The sequence below is a fragment of the Natrix helvetica genome (assembly GCF_964273705.1).
Source record: "Natrix helvetica genome assembly, chromosome: 1".
In the NCBI taxonomy this organism is placed as follows: domain Eukaryota; kingdom Metazoa; phylum Chordata; class Lepidosauria; order Squamata; family Natricidae; genus Natrix; species Natrix helvetica.
The window spans coordinates 157,823,593-157,850,233 of NC_138548.1; the positions used below are offsets into that span (position 1 = coordinate 157,823,593).

At 41.9% G+C, this 26,641-nt stretch overlaps 2 protein-coding genes across 14 annotated transcripts in view; one reads left to right on the forward strand and one right to left on the reverse strand.

The window, feature by feature from the left end:
• Positions 1-14,985, forward strand: part of SLC4A10 (solute carrier family 4 member 10) — a 240,184-nt gene extending 225,199 nt beyond the window's left edge. For all 13 annotated transcript variants that reach the window (XM_081943648.1, XM_081943642.1, XM_081943641.1 and 10 more), the window contains 2 exons: positions 25-141; positions 11,289-14,985. In XM_081943648.1, the coding sequence (XP_081799774.1) occupies positions 25-141; positions 11,289-11,355 (184 nt within the window). In that variant the 3' untranslated portion in view covers positions 11,356-14,985. The remainder of the gene's footprint in view (positions 1-24; positions 142-11,288) is intronic.
• Positions 14,986-17,714: 2,729 nt separating this feature from the next.
• Positions 17,715-26,641, reverse strand: part of DPP4 (dipeptidyl peptidase 4) — a 69,020-nt gene continuing 60,093 nt past the window's right edge. The window contains exons 24-26 of the mRNA XM_081936333.1: positions 23,620-23,692; positions 23,112-23,185; positions 17,715-19,490 (exon numbers count right to left, since the gene is read on the reverse strand). Coding sequence (XP_081792459.1) covers positions 19,392-19,490; positions 23,112-23,185; positions 23,620-23,692 — 246 coding nt within the window. The 3' untranslated portion in view covers positions 17,715-19,391. The remainder of the gene's footprint in view (positions 19,491-23,111; positions 23,186-23,619; positions 23,693-26,641) is intronic.

The window sequence follows — 26,641 nt, forward strand, 5'->3', positions numbered from 1 at the left end:
CTGAATGTGCCGATTTTATTCTAGAGATGACCCATCTGTAATAAATATTTCTGATGAGATGTCAAAAACAACTGTATGGAAGACAATGTTGATACCATCAGAAAATGCCAAGGACAAGGAGTCCAGCTTTCCTGCTAAAAGGTTTTTAAAATATTTTTATTTTATACAATTTTTAAAGTGAGGTTGACTGAATCAGTATATTGAGTTGAACACTCTAGATACCTTTTATTTCATAATTCATGGTAGCCGAGGATCAAGTATTTGCTTTACTTAGCAAAGTAAAATCATTATACATTTATTACTTAGATTTACATAATGTTATCATGGATGCATTCGATTGATTTTTGGGGGAATCCCCAAAGTATGAATAATATAGCATCAATCTGAAGGAAGAGTCTATAGAAGTGCACCCTAGATATGTACACACTAAGCTATTGCACCAACATGCAGCTTCTATAATAACGACAGTAATCTCCTGGCCTTTCAGACTAACAACCTTTAAGCAACCTTAGTCAAGATGGCCAGTGACAAGGGATCCTGCAAACTCTAGTTTGGCAACAGGGATCTTCTCCAAAGAAATCATATTGAAGCACACATGTCGGATCCCTGGCACAGAAGTCTCTGGAGAGCACAGCTTGTGGGCCACCCACATGGATCCTGCTAGTCTGTTTGGACTAGCGTATATCAAGGGAATTGGGATACCTAGAATCACTCTGGGGATCAATATAATCCCTTGACATAGACACAGATTTTCATGCCTCCTACATACAGAGTCCTCCATATAGGAAATTATCGTACTAGGGCTGGGATATAAGTAATCTCTCATCTGAACCCTCCTTTCTTTGTAAAACTACACAACAGAAGGCTTAGCACACTTCTCAGGTGCATTCTCCATACCGTCCCTTCTTCTTTCCTGATCTTCTTGTCTCAAAAAGAGCTTGTTTCTCTCAATATAATTGTAGTAAAGCAGCAGGCATTGTATAGCGTTTACAGACTCTTAAAACTAGCACGAGACATGTGCTAATAATGCTAAAGGGCTCCTTATGATGGGCCTACTCAGTCCCTCCTGCCATCACCTCTTTTAAAACTGAGCTGAATTACTGGGTGCCATAGAGATTCTGGCGGATATAAGATGATTCTCATATAAACCAGAATTGATCTATTTTCTGGTGTGATCTGATTTAGTATTACAAATGATGTTTTTTTTTTAAATAAAACAATTAAATAGTTTCTGCCTTCAGGTTTATAATCTAATAGATACAACACAGAGGAAAGCAGGAGGGAAGGGAGTGGAGGGAGACAAGTAATGGCTCTATTTCTTTAAAGGACACTGTGCTCTGGAGTGAGAACCTAATAGAATTGCTACTCCTAAATGACAGGAAGTAAAGGGCTAAAGAAGGTGGACTTTCCTGTCTGAATAAAATATCATAAGTGAAAATGTAACATGCATATAAGTAACAATTGGAAAGGGCCCCTCCCATAAGGAGATGACTAGAAGTAGGTTGCTTCTGAGTAACCAGAGCATAGAGGATATAGGCATAAGGAGCCCTCTCTCACTTTTTCCATCTTCCAAGACTGTTAGGCCTCTGCGTAAAAGGCAGGTTTATTTGTGTGATAATCTCTGTGTAGAGTGTTGAGGTAAGTGCAGTCTTGTTTAACTATTGTTCCCTCAGTTACTATTCATTCTGAATTAACATGATTTTCTACTTGATTGTTCCATTATCACATTCCTACCATAAGCTCCCCTTCCTAAATTCTAGAAGCTGATTTCCCAAAGGTAAGATCCTTTCCCCAAACCTTTGTCTTGATTGTTACTGTGTGGTATCTTTTGAAATGTTCACAAATGTACAGAATGTAAATTTTGGGGAGACAAAATGCATTTCAAAAGGATACGGAAAGCACATTTCGAAAATTGTGTGGATGCATTCAGCTTCATTTTACCAAATATCGTGCATAAAACCAACACATGAAACTTGGAAGAGATACTTGCTTTAGCCACAATCCAGTGGTGAAGTTCATTTTTTTTTACTGCCGGTTCTATGGGTGTGGCTTGGTGGGAGTGGCAGGGGAAGGATACTGCAATAGCTCCATTCCCTGCCCACTCCAGGGGAAGGATACTGCAAAATCCCCATTTCCTCGGGAGGCAGAGAATAGATTGGGGCGGGGCCAGCCAGAGGTGATATTTGCTAGGTTTCCGAACTACTCAAAATTTCCACTACCGGTTCTCCAGAAACTGCTGAATTTCACCCCTGCCACATTCCTTCACTTTAATAAAGTAGCAGGAAGGAAAGATGTCAGCTTGAGTCTTGGTATTTTGTCACCCCAAAATAGCATGTTGCTTTTGCCATGGTCTGCCTCTCCCTCAGCAGCATAAACAAGAAGATCTTGAGATTAATTCATACATTCCATTGGGTAAGATGCTGCAACAGCATAATTTCAGACTGGGATCAGCCTCAACCTGCAGTCAGCATGGCCACTGTGTTCTTTTTTTTTTCTTCATGGAGGGAAGAATGTATTTGAGAGTCATGTTTCTTTTCCCCCCAAAAAATTAAGGATGGGAAGAGAAGCAGGTGGCTCTGGGAGCTGTACTGCTTTCATTCCCTCCTTTCACCATCCCCATTACCATTCACAAACATAAATAAACCCCAAACAATAGTCATCTCCCATCCAATGCTTTTATGTCAACATGGCCGCTGCAAAATAGGCTGAAAAATAGTCTCCGGTGCCCATCCTGACTCTGGGTGAGTGGCTGTGGTCCAAGTCTACCTTGGATGAAAGATAGAATGACACCCAACTAACGTTTGTGCCATTTTGATCCTTGATGGACAATGCCACCACCAAACTTTTGCCAAAGTGTGAGGTAAAATTCAAACTACTCTTCCGTCCTGCCATTTTCCTGGCTTCTGAATGTGTGAGTTAGGGTAACATTTTAAAGATTCCTTGGGAAGCTTGGCACCTGACTAAACAATAATTGGCTCTCAAATACCTTCCTGCAAGCTGTTTTTTTAATAGCTTAGGAGAAGTTTTCTGACAGAACAATTAATCAGTGGAACAGCTTGCCTCCAGAAGTTGTGAGTGCTCCAACACTGGAAGCTTTTAAGAAGAGATTGGGCAACCATTTGTCTGAAATGGCATAGTGTCAAACTGGATTTGTTTGAGGGCCAGCTCAGCATTGTAGTTCTCCTCCATGGGCTAGCTTGGGGGGGGGGGATCGGGCAGACACCTCCTGCAGCTCCTTCCCCCACCCCTTGTCCAGTTTTGGCTGACAGAGGCACTGCAGTCTGTGTTATTTCCAGGCCGGCCCAGCGGGCCAGATTTAAGCACCCCACAGGCAGAATCCAGCCTGTGGGCCTTGAGTTTGACACCCCTGTTATAGGGTCTCCTGCTTGAGCAGGAGGTTGGACTAGGAGACCTCTGTTATTCTGTAAGCTTCAGCAACAAGAGAAGAGCCTGCGCTGACAGGAAATTGTGAAGTTAGATGGTACACCAATAATAACAGAAGTATAACAGAAGAGCAAGTCTTTTCAAAGGAGCTCTAGATTCTGAAAGGACCTGGTTGTTAGAATGTGGGACCAGTATGTTTGATTGCAAGACAATATCTAGTTCCTAGACGTAAAACTGGGCCTTGGTTGTGCCAGTAATATACTAACCAAAATGTGCCAGAATTCTACATTACTGCCCTTACTATTACCAGGGAGCAATATTTGTGGCACAAGTACAGCTAAGACTGGTAACAATCCATACAGTCTCATCTTATGAAAATGCATTATGTAAAAACTTTATATGATCAAAACTATGATAGGCAGTAGAAGTCAATATTTAGCGGCCCTTGTAATGCTAAGCCTAACAAATGGAAAACAGCTATGTACAATGTAGTAGCAAATGATACAGACCATGAATGAATGTAATGAAATAAAAATAATAGATATGAAGAGAAAGAATGGAAAATAGGAATAAAGTGGAACAGATTGAATAAAGGTGGTCTGATCTAGGAGAATGGAGTTGATGAATACAGGCACAAAAATGAAGTTGTCGTCTAATTATGAATGAAAAGGTAAATTTTATATCAGTTTAGGTTAGGTTTAGGTTTATTAAATTTATAGACCGCCCCCTCTCCCCGCAGGGACTCGGGGCGGTGTACAGACCGTTCATATATAGAAACAACAAAACATGACATAAAACACCAGACAGAACAACGCAAACATACAGTCTATATATATATAACCCAAACTAATTTAAATAATTAAAACAATTCTAAAACCAATTTAAAACCCCAAAATTTAAAAATTTAAAAAGCCATCCAGGAAGGTCAGTAGTGAGTGTTACTTGTAATTACAATTAGGCCAGGCCGGCTAGTCGAAACAGGTGGGCCTTGAGTTTCTTACGGAAGGAGCGGAGGTCCAAGGTAGTTCTAATATCGGTGGGGAGGTTGTTCCAGAGGGTTGGGCCCATCACAGAGAAGGCCCTACTCCTAGGCACCGCCCGCCCGCACTGCTTAGCGGAAGGTACCCGGAGGAGTCCCTCTCTGTGAGAGCGGATTGGTCGCAGGGATGTGTGGGGTAGAATGCGATTCCGCAAGTAACTAGGTCCTGAGCCATGGAGCGCTTTAAAGATGACAATCAGCACTTTGAAACGCACCCGAAAAGCCACAGGCAGCCAGTGCAGCTCGCGCAGGAACGGTGTTACATGGGAGTACCTAGTACTCCCCATAATAAACCGCGCGGCTGCATTCTGAACCAGCTGGAGCCTTCGGGTGCATCTCAAGGGGAGCCCCATGTAGAGAGCATTGCAGTAATCAAGACGGGAAGTCACCAGGGCATGAGTGACTGTGCGAAGGGCGTCCCGCTCTAGTAGGGGGCGCAATTGGAGCACCAGGCGAACCTGGTGGAACGCCCCCCTAGCCACGGCTGTCACATGATCATCTAGCGCCAGCCGGGAATCTAGGAGGATGCCCAAATTGCGTGCCCTATCCACCGGGGGCAGTTGTTCCCCCCCGATGGCCAGAGATGGAACACACTGGCTAAAGCGGGGCGCCGGTAGCCACAGCCACTCCGTCTTGGAAGGGTTGAGCTTGAGTCTGTTGTCACCCATCCAGACCCGGATGGTTTCCAGACACCGGGACATCACCTCGACGGTTTCGTTGGGGTGGTTCGGGGTAGAGATATATAGCTGAGTGTCATCTGCATACAGATGGCACTCAACCCCGAATCCTCGAATGATCTCGCCCAGCCCATGTATGTGTTGAACAGGAGAGGTGAGAGGACCGACCCCTGTGGCACTCCACACGTGAGCGGCCTCAGGGTCGACCTCTGCTCCCCCGTCAACACACATTGCGTCCGACCGGAGAGGAAGGAGGAGAACCACCGTAAAACGGTGCCCCTCACCCCCATCCCCTCCAGCCGACGCAGTAGGATACCATGGTCGATGGTATCGAAAGCCGCTGAGAGATCTAACAGGACTAGGATGGAGGAACAACCCCCATCCTTCGCCCTCCAGAGATCATCCACCAACGCGACCAAAGCCGTCTCAGTGCTGTGGCCGGGCCGAAAACCGGACTGGCGCGGGTCTAGATAAATAATTTCCTCCAGGTGTCGAGGGAACTGTTGCGCCACCACACTCTCAACAACCTTCGCTAAGAAGGGAAGGTTGGGGACAGGACGATAATTGGCTAACTCTACTGGGTCCAGAGAAGGCCTCTTAAGTAGGGGCCTCACCACCGCCTCTTTCAAGGCGGCTGGTAGGAACCCCTCCCTCAGCGAGGCGTTCACCAGCCCCAGGAGCCAGTCTTGTGTGACCTCCCAGGTTGCCAGTACAAGCCAGGAGGGACACGGGTCCAATAAACATGTGGTGGCCCGCAGTCGCCCGCGTAGCCTGTCCATATCCTCGGCGGCAACAGAGTCAAACTCCTCCCAGAGTGGTACCTCAAGACTCGGCTCCGGTGTCTCCCCAGGATCACTGAAGGGGACCCATTCACTCCGGATCTGAGCGATTTTGTCCTGCAGATATTCCCCAAATTCCTCTGCCCTACCCTGCAAAGGGGCTTCCCGCGGCCTCTGTGAAAGGAGGGAGCGGGTCACCCGAAACAGAGCGGCAGGGCGGTTTTCTGCGGACGCAATAAGGGTGGCGTAATATCGGCATTTAGCCACCCTTAGTGCCACAAGGTAGGTCCGTAAATGGGCTCTTACCTGTGTTTGGTCAGATTCGGCACGAGAGGATCTCCATCTGCTCTCTAGGCGTCTCTTGTGGCGCTTCATCATCCTCAGCTCCTCGGTAAACCAAGGGGCCAGGGTGGTTCGCTGCCACCGGAGAGGCCGCAAGGGCGCCACCCGGTCCAAGGCCCCGGCCGCCACACTATTCCATGTGGCCACCAGGTCCTCCATCCGGGAGCGGGTCAGGGCTACAGGAAGTGGCCCAAGCTCCGTCTGGAACCTGTCAGGTTCCATCAGTCGCCTGGGGCGGAACCATCATAAGATCTTCTGGTTCCGCCTCCCTGCGATGGGGGGTAGCATCAGGGAAGTCGAGTCGGAGAAGCGAGTGATCTGACCATGACAGGGGAGTAATAACCAGATCCCCTATTCCCAGATCACTCTTCCATCGACCAGAGATAAAAACAAGGTCCAGCATGTGGCTTCCCTCGTGTGTGGGGCCCTGAATTATTTGGGTCAGGTCCAAGGCTGTCATGGAAGCCATGAACTCCCGAGCTACCTCGGATGATTCACCCATCGATGGCAGGTTGAAGTCCCCCATAACTAATAGTCTGGGGGTCTCAACCGCCACCTTCGCAATCACCTCGAGGAGCTCTGGCAGGGCCGCTGATGCATAGCGAGGAGCCAAGTATGCAATCAGCAGGCCCAACTGACTCCCTGGGCCCCATCTCACACCTAGAGTCTCACATCCGGATATCTGAGGTACGGCGAATTCTCTCGGTGCCAGGACTTCCCGTATAATGACCGCTACCCTGCCACCCCTACCCCGGGCACGAGGCTGATGGAATACACGGTATCCTGGTGGGCACATTTCCGCGAGGGGCAAACCCCCCTCGTGGCCCAACCAGGTTTCCGTGATCCCTGCAAGGTCCGGCTCCCCCTCAGAAACCAGATCATGGATGAGGGGGGCCTTATTAACAACGGACCTTGTGTTACACAACATCAGCCTCATGCCCCGGCTCTGTAAACCCTGACCACCTAGAGTGCGGGGGTTGGTACAAGCGACCGGGCGTATCCAGCGCCAACGGTCTCCCAACCGACTGCAGAATCTTCTTCTGTCCTCGCATCCACCCCTTCCTACGACCGTTGGGATATAGGAACCCTCTAAAGGAACGCCCTACTGACTCCCCTCCCCCACTCCGCTGTCTTTCTCCTCAGTCCCACCTGTTCGCCTGGCTCTGTTCCCATTCCTGGTCTGGCTCACCCCTCCCCCCCTGGATCCCCTTAAAACACTTAAAAAACATTTGCACAAAAACCCCCGGAGCCTCCTCTTCCTCCACCTCTCTGGATTGATGCATCCGTCATTAAGGTGGGCCCTCGAAAGGGCAGAGGGTATCCAGTAAATATGGATTCGTGTCATTTAGTTGCCGTGAAGTTGTATAAATGTTTAGGATTGTATAAGTGCATATTCTTGTGCCAGAGAATGATGGTAATTGACTGACTTGAGTTCTGATTTGGTGGACATTATGCAACAGATGTGATGGAGGGGAGCAGAATTATTCTGTTAAGTGACATAAATCACATGGATGATTGGGGGCAAGGCAAGGTAATGCAGGAAAAAATATTGCACCATTTGAATACAAATAGAATAAAAATGATGAGTATTTTTCAAGTATTTGTGTAGAAAAAGATCTGTTTTTGAATATGTGGTTTAAGTTTTAGTCTATTCATGAATACATGCAACAAAGGGATGAAAGTAGATAGAAACAGCTAATTTATTTGCTAGTTCATTATGAAATTTTGAGATAATTTATGAAGAATAAAATGATGATCAAATATTTTAAAAATGGGTCAGACCATTGATTGATAATGACAAGACTGGACATAGACACAAAGGGAGAAATGAAAGAAATTCACAGAAGAATGGATGAAAGTCGAATAACTTTAGAAAAAGAAAGTACAAATCCTGTGTGGAAAAACATGTTAGATAGATCAATATCACAACAAAATGAATGGAATGTGGATGTAAGGAAAAAGTTGTGGAAGATGCCTGGAACTAAGAGAACGGAATTATTGAGTGTTATTGAAGTGATTGGAATGGGTAGCATGAAAAACAGTATTGAAGGGGGAATGAAGTAAAAGTTGCCATGGATAAGAAAAAAGTGAACATAAGAGAATGATTACCGCTGAAACTAAGGATGAGTGAAAAATACTAGACAACGTCTATTGGGAGAAAAACAGTAGGAAAGAAAGCAAGTGATGGTGAAAAGTAAAAAAAAAAGTGTGTTTCCACAAGATGAGTGGAATGACTGTTTTAGAGATTTGTATGTGAATGATAACAATATGCTGAAGAGTGCAATTGAAATAAATTCTAAGAAAGAAGAAATACCAAGAAGAAAGTAAGAAAAAGGTAGCCTTATGGATGGTGAGAATGTTGAAAACTGGTAAAGTTGCAGAAGTGGAAGATCTAAGTGAAGAAAATGTTAAGATATGGTTGATAAGGTTTTGCAGATTAATTATTGGAAAAATACTGTAACCATTCCTCAAAACAAAAGGAAAGTTAGTAAGAGGGCATGACAAAACAACATATAAATGTGTCTGGGAAATTGTTGGAAAAAATCTGCTTGAGAAGCTATGAGAGGAGATGGTAACTAAACTTCCATATTCCTGACTGGAAGAGCTGTGTAGAATACTGTAAATGTTTGCTTTTCAGCAGAACATTAATCAATGCATGAACATGAGAAAATGATATTATACACTTTTTGATTTATAGAAGCAAATGATAGATTAGGTGTCCAGATGAAGTTGGAGACACATCTAACACAAATTTGTAGTCTTTTATATACATACATACATACATACATACATACATACATACATACATACATACATACATACATACATACATACATATATATATATATATATATATATATATATATATATATATTTGTTTTCGTAGATTTTCACGGGTGTAGGTATGCTGGTTTTGTTGTATTCGGGTCTTTTCCCGTGTAAGGTTGAGATTGTCTTTGCAACGTTTCGGCAGGATCTCACCTGCCATCTTCAAGCTGTGGGCTTAAAATTTGATCGGAGCTGCCGTCTTTCCGAAAGACGGCAGCTCCGATCACATTTTAAGCCCACAGCTTGAAGATGGCAGGTGAGATCCTGCCGAAACGTTGCAAAGACAACAAAACCAGCATATATATATAAATAAAATGCACGCAATGTCTCAGTGGCTAAGACACAGAATTTGTCGATCAGAAAGGTCGGGAATTCGGCGGTTCGAATCCCTAGCGCCGTGCAATGGAGTGAGCTCTTGTTACTTGCCACAGCTTCTGCCAACCTAGCAATTCGAAAGCATGTAAAAATGCAAGTAGAAATATAGGGACCACCTTTGGTGGGAAGGTAACAGCTTTCTTTACGCCTTTGGTATTTAGTCATGCCAGCCACGTGACCATGGAGACGTCTTCGGACAGCGCTGGCTCTTCGGCTTTGAAACAGAGATGAACATCGCCCCCTAGAATTGGAAATGGCTAACATCTATGTGCGAGGGGAACCTTTACCTTTACATACATACATACATACATACATACATACATACATACATACATACATACATACATACAACCGGAATACAACAAGACCAGCATATATATATGCAGAAAACCATATTTTTATTTTTAATGTTGCCTTTGCTATCTTCTGTAATGAGCCGAAGGACAGAAAGGGGGAGTAGTGAGCTCCCTCCCATATTTGGGCATACCAGGGGTTGTAACACAAATACATACCTATTTCCCTGGCTCAGCTGATAAGGAGGAGAGCCTGTGGCTTAGTGGCTAACACATCTGCCCATAATGTAATACAGCCCAGGTTCGAATCCCAGTAAGGGTATGGCTTGCTGATGAGAGCTAAATAGCTTGAAATAGATCTATACTACTCTCCCTTTATTTATTTATCAGCACAAATACAACACAAACATAGCAAAGGCAACATTAAAAATAAAAAATATGGTTTTCTGCCTGGATGGTCTTCTGTAATGAGCCGAAGGACAGAAAGGGGGAGTAGTGAGCTCCTTCCCATATTTGGGCATACCAGGGGTTGTAACAAACATACATACATACATACATACATACATACATACATACATACATACATAACTTATAGCAGTCCTTATAGCAGTCATCATTTAGAAAGAAAAAAACATAAGATAGTCAGAAACATGGGCATGTCATGAGGTAAATCTAAAACAGTACACAGAACACACAAAAGAAAAAAGGCGGGGGGAAGGGAAACACCCCCCCCCTTATATTTACAGCAACCAATCATAGTGCAGCTTGTCTCAGGCATGAGTCGGCACTTTCTAACTAATCAACTACAACTGTGTGTTCTGGCCTATTGTGTATTTTATTGTTCCAGCTACTAAATTCAATATACTCACAGTAGGTTTGAATTATAAAATTTATTGTGCAAATAGAGAATAAGCTTTCAAGTAAAAGCTTCCTATTACGTTGTGTTGTAAATATTGCACATCTATTTTTTCTCATTCCCTCCCCAACAGTATGACTTTTTTCTTGATGTTGCATTGAAACAACATTACTAAAAGATGAAAAGGATTGTTGCACATGTACATATTGATTGATTGAAACTTTTGATCCCATCTTTCTGTCAAACAACGGTCATGACAATAAACGATAATAATAATAAAAATAAGGCAAATAAATTGGACGATATTCTCTTGTTTCTGCAATTAAAATACCTTGTCAGTTGTTATTTTGCAAGAGACATTTTCATTGCTGTTTGATCCTCATGCAATGTACTGTATCTTTTTTTTTTGTCTTTGTGCATGCAGATTTGTATGTCCTGTTTTTTTAAAAATATTTCTGTTGCTTCCTCCTTATTTATCTGTGTTGTTGACAATTTTCTTTGTAATCATAATCCACAAACAGCAGTCCTATTTCTGTTCTTGTGTCCCAGACTGAACAGTGTAGCATGAGAGCATAGGCTGAAAGCATGGGGGCTGGGTGGGGGCGAAGGGGGGCGAAGGGAAGAGGGTCACTTCATTTACACAGTCCCCAAAATGATGCATTGTGGGAATACAACTGTGCAACTTCTTTCTTTTTCTCTTCTTCCCCCAACTAGCACTGAAGGCCGCAGAGAGAAGAAAGCTGACTCAGGGAAAGGTGTGGATCGTGAGACTTGTCTGTGACTTGCTCTTCAGTGTCTTTGTTTAAAAAAAAAAACAAGAGAAATGCAGGAGTGCCGCAATCATTAATGTTCCAGGTTTGATTGCCCCCTTGTACATCTTGTGCATCATCTCACAGTAGCACTGGTATAATGTAAGTTGTGCAGTATGTGCTTCAGTTCACTGTCTGCTCTTCGGTTCCGGCCGAAGCAATGAAGAAAATGGGGTTAGCCAATGAAACCATGTTGGGATTCCTCAGTTGAAACCTTTGGGATATTTGAACCAGTGTTTCCATTCCAACCTCTCTCTATAGAAGTGGACATATTTTCCTACTTTGCCTATGTGACTTATTTTCATAGCTTTTCCATACTAGAACAACAACAACAAAAAAACCAACTGGAAATAATCTTTATTCGGATGAATAAAGGATTCAACAATTGAATCCATATTCCTACAATCAAAGAATTGTATAGTTTGGGGCCAACTGTTTCAGAAATCTAAAAGTAACAAAGGAAAATTCATTTTTAGAGCTATTTTTCAATAATGAGTGCTTTAATCCTCCAAACTCATAACATTTTAAGGAAGTTACAACCCCCCCACCCCAAGTTTAAAATCATGGCTTGTATGTGTGGGTGTACGATTGTATGTATGTGTGTGTGATTTAAAGGATGAGACCTATATTTGTGCAATTTCCTTGATTTAATACTGGATATTTAATATTTAAATTTATATATAACTGGAAAAATAAAACAACATAATATATAAAGATATATAGAATATAGTTAACATTCTCTCATCTTGTTTGGGGAAAAAAAGCCACATCCATCGATGTGCACTATCCGTACAATATTTGTTGTGAATGCAAGCTGTTACTATTGTATCTTATACTGTACTGTACTAAATGTTGCAGTGGTAAATCCAACAGCTGCATTGTGGAGATAAACAATACTTATTTTTTTCCCCTAACTTTCTGGATTATAATCCTTGACGGAAATGATCAGTAAAAATGATCTAGGGTAATCAATAGGGCAATTGCTTCTCATTTTCCTTCAAGTGCATGCTTCCAGGCACAATCCATCCATAGTTAAAATTTTAAGACCTATTGATTTCAGGCTAATTGTTCAAGCATGCACTTTTTTAAAAAAATACCAACGGGACCAAGGTGTGATTTGATTATAATTTCATTTATTTCCCTTTGCTAATTAAGTTTGAAGTCAGGATCCCAATCTGAAATAAAAGTGTTGACATTTGTGGACATGGCTGTTACTGATCAGGTCTCTGTTCTGCACAAATGTATGCTCAGTCTTTCTTAATAGTTTCATGTATTTGGAATCCACACTCTTTCTGTAGAAGCCATATAATATTATTACTGTCTTGAATTTTATGATAGCCAAACTGCATCTTTTCACCCCAGAAAACAACGTCAAAGAGGGTCCATTCTCAAGCAGGTTGCATGTGCTGGACAGCTCCCCATTCTTGGCCATTTTCGGCTGCGGTCAAATACAGCCATGCCAAGTAACGGACTCGTAGTTTTAGTAGGGTGCCTGGCCACAATTTCTTTAGGGCACTCTCACCAAAATGATTCTCCCCATAGCCAAAGCCATTGGTTGCTCATTTGGAATGTGCATAAGCAACCTGTGTCTGCATATTTGTGAAGGAGGCTACAAGATTGGGTGTGTGTGTGTTTCAGTCTAGCTGGTTGGCCAATCTGTCGAAGAGAACGGTCACATGGTATGAAGGCAGATGGGAGGGGGGGAATGTCCCAAGCACTTGTGAGAATGAATGCATTGTGCAATATAAATTTTTTTTTAATTTTTTAAGTATGGTTTTAGTTTCTTTGAGGGGTGGGGAAGGGCATTAACAAACAATTAATCAGATCTTACAAGCTCACCAGTGGTTTCAAGAATCAGGCAAATATACCTATGGGATTTCAACATACAGGCTTTTTCAAGTTCCAAGTTGCCCCTTACTACGGGAAGAATCCTGAGCTGAGGTCTGCTGCCAGGTATGGCAACAGCCTGATCAGCAGGACTTGCATAGCTAGAAGAGAATAAGGAGGCAGAATCAGTGATAAGAACCAGCCCTGATTCTTGTTTGCTAGTCAGGGACCTGGAAAAGTTGCAGTTGAACTGACTTCTCCATTGAAGTGTTTGAGTGGGTGCCATACACGAAGTTAGGTCTGTGTGTAAGAAACAAATGGAAAACTTTAGATGAAGCATTTGTGCCTGTTTCTCTCCAAAGGATCATGAACTTCAAAGTATATACAGTACATGTTGACAGGAACATAGGACCAAAGAATAGGGATTTTCCAGGACAGAAAAAAGGCATAGTTCTTTTTACAATTTGGAACCTTTTAGCATATCTTTTAAACAGAGTTTGCGTATAGAAGGCTTCCTCCTTCTGTACAACCTCCCACTCCATTAGATCCACCTAGTGGGTTCAAGCAGCAGCCATTTAGATTCTGGTCTTTCCTGTAGAACAGGAGTGGGGAACTGTGGCCCCTTTATGACTTGTGGACTTCAACTCCCAGACTTCCTGAGCATGGCTGGTTCAGGAATTCTGGGAATTGAAGTCCATAAGTCATAAAGGGGCCGTAGTTCCCCACCTTTGTGTAGAACATCTGCTATGGTTGTAGTCAAATGCACCCAGCAGCTTCAGATTTTTTTCTGCCTGTTCAAGTAGGAAATACGTGGTGTTTATTCCATGTTGTGGATGGAAAAACCAAGATTAAGGAGCCAAGGCCTTGCCATAGACACGTTCTCTTCCATCATCAGCTAAAAGAGAATGTATTCTTGCCTTTTGCAAGAAAGTTGTAGCCTTAAGAGCCGTGTGTGTGTGTGTGTGTGTGTGTGTGTGTGTCAGATTCACAGCATCCGCTCAACTGCAGGAGCTTGGGAATGGCTGCTTTGAGAAATGGGCTTCATCCATCTGCACAGGCTACTCTTTCTTCAGTGATAGCAGAGTAAGAGCCTAGGCTACCCAATTCCATATGCCTTGTGCTTTGAACACAGTATCTCACCAGCTGCTTTTGTGCCAAAAGTAGGCAAAATTAGATTTACATAACGAAAAGCATTGCTTCTGAAGTTATTTTTGAGGCCCAGTATTAGCAGGCTCTCAGTGTTGTCTAAATTCCTCAAATTCATGTTATGCAAATGATACATTCAAAGAAAAAAAATGGATAAATTTAGAGAAAAGTATGAGATTAAAATGCTTTGTCATTGTGTACTGGATGATCCCTTGTAACATTCCAAATGAGTCTCTTAATAGCCATGCAATGTAGAGTGGTCCATGAAGAGAGACTGCTGGTATTTTTTAATGCTAATGTGCAGAACAATCTACTCAGCTTTCTGGACACTAAAAATTCATGGACTGAATTATTCTGCAGTATTGCTATTCAGGATTTTGGAGGGCTCTTTTTTTAAATAGATATCCTGTTTTTGTGTAAGTATCAATCCCAACATTTTCAAATCACAATAAGAGTGTAAAATGCAACTGGCAATACTATATTTACTTTTGATTTCCCATTTCCAGGTCAAATTGCTTAATTTCTTGGATGTAATTTATTAAAAAGTTTTAAGTGTACATGTGAATAGAGTGTTGTTTTTCCATGATTCAAGAAATGTTATCCAGAAATAAATATTTATCCTAACTGTTCTTCCTGTTTATATTTAACATGCCTATGTTTATTGCTTATGATGCAGACAAAGTGTCATTAACCTTTTACACAAACACAAATAAGATTATATAAAAGGATTTATCCAACATGCACAGCTAATCAGCACTCTCCCCTGTGACCATTGCAGCAGTGAGATAGTGCTAGCTAGTCCTGGTCTCAGGCTTCTCTCATAGTAAACATGCAAACTTTAGATACTGCAGTTCTCTGCATCAAGATCCAAACACTAAAATTCATTATTCTAATGAATGTTAATCAATCCTAAGAGATCGATTGTGCTATTACATGTCTAAATCAATACATGATGCTTTGACAGCATCTATCAGACTTTAGCTAATCTCCAAAAAGCTAATCAAGGTTAGATGAGTCATTGGATGGGAGCCTACCAAGAAATTTAAACAAAATTGAGGAGACAATGGCAACCCACTTACATCTTGTTGCCAAGAAAGCTACATTAATATATCTATGAAGCCACTAGAAGTTGAGTTCAAGTTGGAGACTTTATTTGCTAAGAGTATCATTAATCATCACTAGGTGGATGAATTCTACACATTTGCACCGCTAAGAAATTACAGCATATTTTTGATTCTGTTTGCAACCCACTCTAGGATTCCTTTTAGAAAATGTTGAGATCCATATATATTGCATCTAAATTAGGGATGACTAATCCGTAACAGGAAGGGGTGCGGACAGAGTAAAGTTTGGTTTAAGACGTCTCCGGAACCCCTCATGTATGTATTTATCATTCAGAGATGGTTGCATGGCTGTTGCATTAGCACTTCTATAAATGTTAATGTCGTTTGAATGTGCCTTGCCTTCCACCTGACACCCAAGAGGAAGTGGAATCAACTAATCAGCATGCAGGACTTGCATCTCCACACAAAGCATGGTTCAGATTTGGGAGGTATTGTTCTGATCTAGGCTTCCCAAAAGCATGAAGCAAACTCCTTCTCCTGACAAAAATCCCTTTAATTAATAATTCTGCTCATTCACATCCAGAAAGTCTTTCAAGGGAGGATTTACAGTCACAGACCTTATCTGGCTTGGACAGATGAGAGGCCAACATCTGCAAAACCTGGCAAGGAGTCTCAGAAAGTCATAAACCAATAAAGCGAATTAATTGTCTCCTGCAAACTCCACTCCCCTTTTGCTCTTTTATTTCCTCTGGGAGGGGCCATTCATCGTCCACCTGTGGGCTTACTCCCAAATCGCCCTCTGTTCTTTAGCTGTTCCCTTTGTCTGGCAACTTTGCGCATGCACACACTGGGAACAGGCTCCAGCTATTTATCTGCCTCACTGATGTCTGACTCTGAAGGCAGCTGATAACTGGCATACAGCTCTGGCCCCCTCTCTGCCTCCGACACAGAGACCTCATCAGAGCCTTCCCCAGAATCCAGGAATGGCCCATGTTCTTCCCCAACCTTCTTACTGTCCGAATTTGCTGTCAACTCCGCTGGCCGCTGGCGGGCCACAACAGGTATACACATCATCCTGTTTGCAATCATCTGCAACGTACGCTTATCCATCAACCCCTTCTCAGCATTGGTATGTGTTGATGCCTACATGTAGTTGCAGACAAGTCTAAATCAAGCATTAAGAGGAATGGGGGAGTTAAACGTCTTTTGAGTTCCTATTTGTTCCCCACACAAAATGGGAAACAAGAAACTAGACTTCCAGGGTTCATCAATCATGATCAGAGCAGGCTTTAAGGGACATATGTGGCCCTTGGGATGTAGATTGCCCCTCCTGTTCTACACAATTACAAGTATGTAGAACTGCAGATCCAATAATGCAGACACTTGAAAAAAACCAATGTGAACCCACTGGGACTAATTCCTTACATATGTATTAGATGGTGTTATTCTTGGTAGAACTAAATCCAGTCTTTTTTTTTCACTGCAAGTTTACAATTCCATTTATGTAAGAGCAAATTACATATGTATTTGATGGACTTCATGAATGATTGCCTGTTTTATTTTAAAATTCAGGCATCTGTAGATTTTAAGCAGAGCTAGCAGGAGGCATTTGAAAAGTAACAATATAGGACTGCTTCCTGGTGCAGAAACATACGGATTTTGACACTTTATATCTGCTTTATTTAACAAGCTTCCTGCACAACTTTCACTTCAAAGAAATCAGAATGCATTTTCTTTCTCTGCTGAATTTAAAATCTTTATGACATGTATTTCAAAATGATTTTTGTTCTCCACATAGCTCTCCCTTCCCTTGTCTACTTTGAATTCACACCTAATGTCACTGACAACTCACCATGCCAGAAAAAGTAAGATTTGACACTGACTTACTGAATATAAAATACTCAACAAACTTTGTTACGTGATACTAATAGGAACTGTCGCAATTATGAAAAGCTGCTAATATTCACTAAATTAATTTTTCCACTCATTAAAGAGACTCAAAGTACAATCCTATTAACTCCACTTTTCCCAACCTGGATGCCCTTCAAATGATCTTCAACTCTCAGAAAGGGAGGGAAGCACAATTAATAAAACCATAATTGAAAGCAAATTAAAATAACATAAATCATGATCAATTATATTGAAACACTATGACTTGATGCTTCTTATGAAAATGTAAAAGATGCAGGCCATAGAATTTCCCAAACTTTAGGACCAACATTGTATTGGACTCAAAATTGTTGCAATATTTGTGGCTGAGGCTAACGAATAAAGGCCTAATCACACGTTTTAGTCTTTGGTAGTAGAAAATTATTTTATTGCATTACAGTTAAAATACCAATATTTGCAAGGCAATCTATTTTAACAATCTCCACAGATTCCTTTTTAACCATGGTGAACTTTTAGAGGATTGTGCTGACAGATTACATTCATCCAACATGAATTTCATGCATAGAAAAGTTCTCAAACCATGTTTTGCATCTCATTCTCATAAATTATATTACTCACCATAACAGAGGAACTAGACTTTTATTCCTGTCTTCATGGTTCCTATGTATGATGGGTACATATAATTATATCATACAGAGAACCAAACATGTACCACGGGTCTTAAATATGATATTAATCCAAATGAGGTATGATTAATACAGAGACTAAATATCTAATGGCTCAGATGTTGGCAATCTGGTTCCAATTGGCAATCTAGTTCCAATTCCTGTGCTAATTCTCACCATGTGGCATCTAATCTCACTCCTCGTTCTGTGGAAACCATGGGTGTCTTCTAGCAATTGTTTATGAATGTGCATTTCAGGCTGATTAGATATTCACAATCACTCTCACCCACTCTGGAACCCACTGCAAACAGAATCACTGGAAATGCTGCCTATGTGTGGGCCAATCCTACAGGAAAAACAATTTCCACTGTACTGCATACACACACGTTGGAGATGAGAAACATGAGATCATCTGCTATAGCAAGCATATAGAAAGCAGAAGGGAGAGAACTGGCTGCTTGCTGGCTCCAACAGCCTTCATAAAATCCCTTTTATTACCCAGAGGTAACACCTGTTGCTCTTCCCCACCCCCAAGTGTCCTGCCATTCTCAAGGTGGAAGCCTGGCATCCTTCACTGGAACTGATTCATGGAAGCCCTTGGTGAGCTCAACGGGAACAATTCAAGTAGCTGGTATTTTCATTGTTAGGTTATTATCAATTGCAAGCAGTTCTGGAAGTAGAAAAAACCACTTTAATGTTCCTGTCTCTCCTTTCCTCCTATTTGGAGGCATATTCCTATAAAACGGCCATCTTGACTTTAAAGAAGTTAGAGGCTTGTAGGGCAGGGTGATCTTTCCTCTCTGCTTAAGCAAGACGCTTGCTTGCAAAGCTCTCCCATCACAGGTTGATTTCCCTGTATTGGCTACTGTTTAATTGGTAGAAATCCACATATTTATAGAGAGCTGACCCACAGGATTTTAGATAAAGAAAAATGGATACTTAATTGAAATGATACATTTTCACCTAAAATTAATACAGAGAGAATTCAAGCAGAGAATTCAAGTATTTTTTTCCTGGCTTATAATGAACAGTTGATGAACTTGGATTAAGTCTTGTTTCAAAAGAGCAGCAGTTCCATATGGAAAAGATTAAGGCATATTTCTGCACCCAAGGCAATGGTTGCTTACTGCAAGGAAACTTGCATTTTAAAAACACTATAATGCAAAATAGTCCTTGAGAAAAAAAAACAAAGAATCGAGTAGCTCCTTCTGGGAGCGTTGTAGTTCTTTGGTTTGTGCTCAGTGGATCCCTGCAGGTAATTGCAGAAAGAAAAGAAAAACAATCACGGTTTCTTCATTTAAGTGTCCGCACCAATTAAATTGACTGCGTCATCCAATGAAATACGGGACAATTTACTAGAAAAGGCTTAAAACTTCAGAAGTTCACCAGCTTTGCACAGATAAGGCACTCCCAGTGTTATGGCAATTTAAAACACTGTTTGATAAAATGACTCATGTGATGGTAAATATGGCTGTGGGCGTGTCCTCCAATTCCATGATCTTTATCTGTATACCACTGAAAAAAAAGAAAAACAAAAATATCGATTAATAAATGGCCCCCCGTCACGAAACTGGAACACTGCAAGAATTCAGAATGCCCTTTGCTTTGTATAAGAGCAAATAACACAATCTATTACTTGAGATGATAAAACACACATCCAGCATGCTGGATAAAGAAAAGCAGCATTTTTATGCCACCGAAACCAGAACATGGTGAAAACATTTGAAGAAAGTTGATTTTGTTTGTTTGTGGGCTAAAAATGGTAAATCCCAATTTTTAGTTTGCAGTAAAAATTAACGGGATTCCTTCAACTATGGATTGTTTCACCTTTTGTAAATTTCACCGATTAAAAGTTCCATTGAAGTCAAGTGGTCATTCTATGATAATCATCATAATGGTGACGCTTGGTCAACATCTAATATTTATGCATGCTAAAAAGGACAGAAGACAAGATAATACTTGAGAGTGGAGTAGAAAAAGATGGAAGGGAAATACTGTGTTCTGACTGTCTCCTTCTGAAAGAGAAAAGGGGGTTAGAGGGGCTTTGCTTCCAGATACTACATATCATTAAACTGCTGCCTGAGAACTGATTAAAATCTTCTCCGTGCTAGAAATCTATTCTTGCCTTATAGAAGTTATAAACACAGATCCTTTTGGTTTCTCTTTACCGTGGCCATATGAATCCTCAAAATGTAATTCCTGCCTTAAGCTTAGCATCCAGAGCAAAAGGAAGCTACAACTAATCACCACTATTTTGAGCTGGGGAACTGAGCCTAATTTTAGAAGTGTCCTATTAGGATGAGGGAAACTAGAAGTGAGTGAGGCTGCTGCCCTCTTCAACAGGTCCATGCACTATTTATGCCAGAGGCAGTGCTATACAAAGAGGCTCCTTGAAGCAAGGATGTGCTACACTACACTACATTTCACCCCCAAATACTCTGGTCTAGCATATTTGTATTTCCTGATGGGATCCGGGCAGGGGTGAAATTCAGCAGGTTCTGACAGGTTCTGGAGAACCGGTAGCAGAAGTTTTGAGTAGTTCGGAGAACCGGCAAATGCCACCTCTGACTGGTCCCAGACTGAGGTGTGAATGGTGATTTTGCAGTACCCTTCCCCTGCCATGCCTACCAAGCCACGCCCACAGAACCGGTAGTAAAAAAAAATGAATTTCACCACTGGATAGGGGGAAGCAGATCTGAGCTAAGAAGACCTCCAAATAGCAGCCAATTAGGAAAGATTCCCTGTGTTTCTTTGCTACAGATTTTTGTAGCGAAGATCTACTCACCCTAGATTAGGCCAGAAAGAAATTTGGGAGATTATACACATTATTTGTAGAAAAGTTGAGTGTTGGTATTGCACACATGCTGTGGACTTCAGGTTAGTGTTTAACTCCAGTTAGGACTGGAAGAATATCTGAGAGCACTCTTACAATTATAATATAGATAATACTACTATGTTGTAGATAGTATTAGCACAGCTATGCCAGAATATAATTGAAGGCCTGGCCAAATATTCCTCATCCATTTTTATGGGTCTATGCCAGAGGTGGGTTGCTCTCAGTTTGGCCTGGTTGGCCGAACTGGTAGTGGCGGTGGCAGGAGGCTCTGCCCACCTACCTGGATACTTCTGCACATGCGCATAAGAGTTGTGCACGCAAGCACAAGTAAACCGGTTAGCAACCCACCACTGGTCTATGCACTTCTTGTGTGATGGATTCCAAGGAAGGAGGGGTGCGTTTCAGAGGAGTAGAGGCAAATCATTTCGGATAGTTTGGGTGAGAGAAAGAAGGTGAAGACTAATAGTTTTCTGAGCATAGGCTTTCATAGATAGCAGACTGCTTTAGTTTGGCAAGATTCTGCCTCTAGGCATGGATCAATAAAGAAACCTTCTTAGAAGAATCACTACATATCCTCCTTGGACGCCTGGCATCTGCAACTTTCAACGATAGGTAAGAACATTTGGGAGAAGATGGGGTTTGCATATCCATAGCAACAGTTTAATTGCTCTCATCAGCAAGCCCTTTGTATGTGGCAAACCATGCAGCACCCACAAGCACCAATATGCCCTTCATCCCACAATGCTCCACAAGGTCTCTGTTCTGCCTGGTTTCTCTTGAAAGAGCATTTTAAAAGAAAAATAAATGAAGAAGCTATAGTTTCTAGTGCTGTAGTTATTTAGAAGAATACATCTCCTCCCTTACACCCCAAATTCTACTGGGATAGTTACAAACATCCTGACTAACTTACTTTCTGATAAATGAGTATTCTATGCATTGGCCATGCTCATTACTGAATCCATTCTGAGAATGGGCAAGTTTCTATTTGTTGAATGTACTCATTGTATATTCTCAAGTCCCCCACCCTTACCCTAACCCTTAGTACCTCTCAGTAGTAGGAAAACTAAATCGGTGCTTTAAAAAAGAGGGGTGGGTGGGAGAAACCCTTTGCTATCTACCGTGTATCTTCTCCCTTCCCAAATGCTCAAAAATACTTTCTATTATTGCTGCTGGTGCTGCTGCCCATAACTGGAGCAAATGACCAAGGTTTCCCGAGACGATATAGCAAACTCCTTGTCCCAACAAAACCCCTTCTATTAAGTTACTGTGAATTCTGCTCATCCACATCCAGAAAGTCTTTCAAGGGAGGATTTAGAGGCCCAGACCTTATGTGGCTTGGATAGATGAGAGGCCGATATCTGCAAAACTTGGCAAGGAGTCTCAGAGAGTCACGAACCAATTGAGCAAACTAATTGTCTCCTGCATACTCCACTCCCCTTTCGCTCCTCTTTTATTTTCTCTGGGAGGGGCCATTCATTGTCCATCTGTGGCCTTACTCCCAAGTTCTTTAGCTGACAACTCTGCGCATGCCACATTGGGAATAGGCTCCAGCTGTTTGTCTCCTTAATGATGTCTGATTCTGAAGGCAGCTGATAACTGGCATATGGCTCTGGCCCCATCTCTGCTTCCGAGACAGACCCCTCATCAGAGCCTTCCCTAGATTCCAGGACTGGCCCATGTTCCTCCCCAACATCCTCACTGTCCAAACCTGGTGGGCCAAAACACCAACTCTTCGCTTTAAAGGAAGTGCATATGCATCTAGTTCTTACACTGTCATATCTGCAACACTAATTTTGGTAACACGAACCTAGCCTCCTTCTCTTATATAGATAATCCTTGACTTATGGCCAATGCTTAGTGACCATTCAAAGTCAGACGGACCCTCCCCCAACACCTCATAGGAAATCATGACCTGGTTCCAAAGTTACAATGGTCACCTGCGGTCACATGACTGCATTCTGGGTGCTTGAAAACCAGCCCACATTTATGGTCATTTGCAGCATCCTGCGATTATGTGATTGCAATTTATGATGTTTTTGCCCAAAGCGGGCATTTATTCCTGGTTTTCAGCAAAAAAATGCCCCATAACATCAAGTGGGCTCACTTAACATTTACTTAATGACCACTGCAAAAAAGGTAATAAAATCAGGTGGTCATGGGATCACTTGCTTTACAATTATCATGACTTATAATGGGCAGGCTCCATTAAAGCTTTGAGTTGAGGACTATCTATATTCATTTCTTCACTGAAAATGTAAACCAACATATATGCTAAGTTTCTGAGGAATCCCTTCACATACCATTGCTTGGAAATCCACCTCTGCATCAACCAGAGCTTTTGAAATCTGGGCTGCTTGCTGAAAATGAACGTTATCTAGGAAGTAAGAACAGACAAACTGTCACAATAAATAGCAATAGCACTTAGACTTATATACCACTTCAGAATGCTTTACAGCCCTCTCTAAGCTGTTTTAGAGAGTCAGCATATTTCCCCCCAACAATCTGGGTCTTCATTTTACCAACCTCAGAAGGATGGAAGGCTGAGTCAACCTTGAGCCTGGCAAGATTTGAACTGCCAAATTGCAGGCAGACGGCAATCAGCAGAAGCAGCTTACAGTACTGCACTCTAACCACTGCGCCACCGAGGCTCATAAAAGCAGACTTAGATGGAAAGAAAGACGGGAGAACTCATCATACTAGAGTTTTACTAGAGATTTACGAGACATGCAAGTCCTCAAGGCCGTTGCTTTCCTTGACTTTGTTTTGTTACTATTAGACATATGACCAATGAGGTCTAACTCTGCTTACCATCTGCTGTTCCATGGATCAGGAGATAGTCAACCATTTTGAAGTTTTCTGCTCTGGCCATAACTGTAGAGTTCTAAAATGTAAACATAAATAAATGATATAACCCTCTAAGTGAGTGACTCAAATACACATTAATACAACAAACTGCTATTTTAAATAAAAGGAAAATAAAGGCTGCATCTGTATGACCATGGTATTCATACAGCAATCGTAAATGTGAAAACCTCTCTGCGCCTGTCATGAAGATACCCTTATGTTGACTTCAGTAGGCAACAGATGCAGCTGTTCCCTCTAAAGGGCTGCTGAGGACCATTCACCAAGATTGAAAGTTCTGCACCAGCAATGAAAACAAAAGCTTCAACTATCATCAATACCCAAAGGCAGAACACTGATGGAAAAATGACACTTCTGGAGAACAGAAATGGAATGGCGGCGGATCCACTTAGAGAAGTTTATAAAAAATAAGCTTTTTAACTTGCAAAGCTGATGTTCTAATTACTGCATCTGGGTCTTAATAGAAAAATATAACTTCTTCATTTACCTAAATAGCTGGACAAGTATCGAACACTTTAGGATAACTAAAGGATTGTATAAAAGCTACTGCTGCTTATGCTCTGAAGATAAATTGCGATATACAAATCTAAAGAAGCAGGAGTTGTTACTCCTGCTCCTGTATGAATCAAAACATAACTTAGAGAACTTACTTCCCCACTGATACTCATTGGTAAAAAGAACTCTCTGTATGCTACTATTCATCCAGGGTCTTAATACCTGTATAAAATGTTCTGTAAATTAAAAAATTTATCTCGCACATATATACTGTGCCCACGGATGGGTGGCAGCCATTGCGTTCAACCCTGCAAAGGTGTGCATGCATGTGTTTGTGAAAGCTCACATCCCACTTGCCAACTTTGTGTTGACAGCACAGGCTTCTAGAAACAGAAATAACTCCATGCCTGTTTTTCCCCTTTCGTGATTAGTACCATCAAGGTAACACAACTTGCCACTTTTCAGAAGGAAGACAACTCAGCTTCCCACATGCAGCGAGTAGATGTGTAAAACTAAAGTATGACACTGCGGAAAGTTGAACATTGCATTTCCCTCTGCTTCTCCAGTGCTCCTCTTTGGGACTTGGCAGTGCTCAGCATGGATGTTCTCTATGGAACCCAGTGACAATCAAGAAAGAGACAATCTATGCTATATTTTGATAGCTCTTCGTTCTCCTGGAAAACTGACCTCATTTTTTTTCACCCTTCAGTTGTTCAATCTGTTGACTGTGAACAACGGGAGGAGGGAAAATACGTTTTGAATATAACTTATTGCCAAGAATTAAGACCAGCCAAAAATGGACTCAGCATCTTCAACTGCTCTTTATTAAGCCACATTTGCCTAATTCTTATCGAATTACGAGGGAGAATCTGACTCGGGGCTCTCACCCATTAGGCCAGTGTTTCTCAAATTTGGCAACTCTAAGGCATGTGGACTTCAACTCCCAGAATTCCCCAGCCAGCTGAGCTGGCTGGGGAATTCTGGGAGTTGAAGTCCACATGCCTTAGAGTTGCCAAATTTGAGAAACACTGCATTAGGCCAAGAAATAGGCTTCAGGGAGCTTTTTAAACCAAGGCTGAAAAATGTCATGTCAATCCAGCGGTAAAAATGCCCTCTGCTCCCCTTTAACACCAAGGCCACAGCAAGGAGTGCTCGCTTTGTGAAAAGATCAAACAGCAGTCAACATTTTACCAGCACTCAATAAACAAGTTAATATTTGGCTGGAATCTGAAGGTCTCTTTCCCTTTGGCATATTTCTTGGATAATAGAATAAATGTCATACCAGTACGAGATGGCATATTTACAAAATTGTACCCTGTTTTGCATAACCTAATGATGCAGCAGTTCTTGAGGAATGAACATTTCAAATCTGCTAGGAGAAGATTGCCAAATCTATGACTGCTTCGAATACTTGCCAACAGCATATCAAATTCAGAGAGATCTGCAAAACAACCTCTTTCACAAGTTTAACAGTCCCCCCCCCCCACCTCTAGTGCATGGTCTTCTGGCAGCACATGACAGCTACTATCTGTATCACCCTTCCTTCCCACCCCACCCCCAAGTCATCAGTTCAGCCCCTCCCTTCCCTCCCTTTGCACATGTCAGTCTGGTTTCCTTCAGGCCTCCTCTTGATCCTCCTTTGGGGAACTGTTCAGTTTTAGGGCTCATCTATTATGGCTTAAAATCTCTTCTAGTTTGCAATCCTGAGACACTTGCGGAGCGATTTGTCCACAACACATGTGGCATTATTCTTTACTACATCTCGCTCTCCACCTTGTTCTATTTTATAACACTTGGTTCCACTGCACACACCTTCATCACCTGATGATGGCCATATCAAGTGAGGACATTTAAAGGCGAGCCCTCAATCCAATGCAATAGGCAGCCTGATTTTAGCACCAATGCCATCTCACAATCTCTGGTCACAATGAATCCCTTTGAATGTTCACATGTTCAGCTCCTGGGGACCTCCCTGGAGTACGTACTTGAGCAAATTAGACATCAGTGTGTTGCATCCCCAAAGATTAATAGTTGCTGGTGATGTGTGATGCTGGTGTGATGCTGGTGCCCCAATTGGTACAATCAGCTTTGAACAGAAATCACTTGTCATGTGAAAACAGACACTGTAGGTTCTGATTTAAACTGGGTTTCACAAAAGCAGCACTCTTAAATGGTGGATCAGTACCACATATCACTGTGAAATGTGTAGGCTCCAGGACAGCCTGCCTGTAGCCTTAATAATCACAGAGATTGGGACTGTAAATTCCAGCCAGCATGGTTTTATTTCCTTGAGAAAATAAATAGGAATTCTTGGAATGGCAATCAAATACATAACTGTCCATTTAACAGCAAAATTAGGGAATGTGCTCCTCAACTTGGACAAAACAAGGCAGAATACTGTAAAGGAGCTTATTCCTATACTAGATCTATACTAGAAAGTTTTTTCCGCCAAAAGAATTAAATAATAAACTTC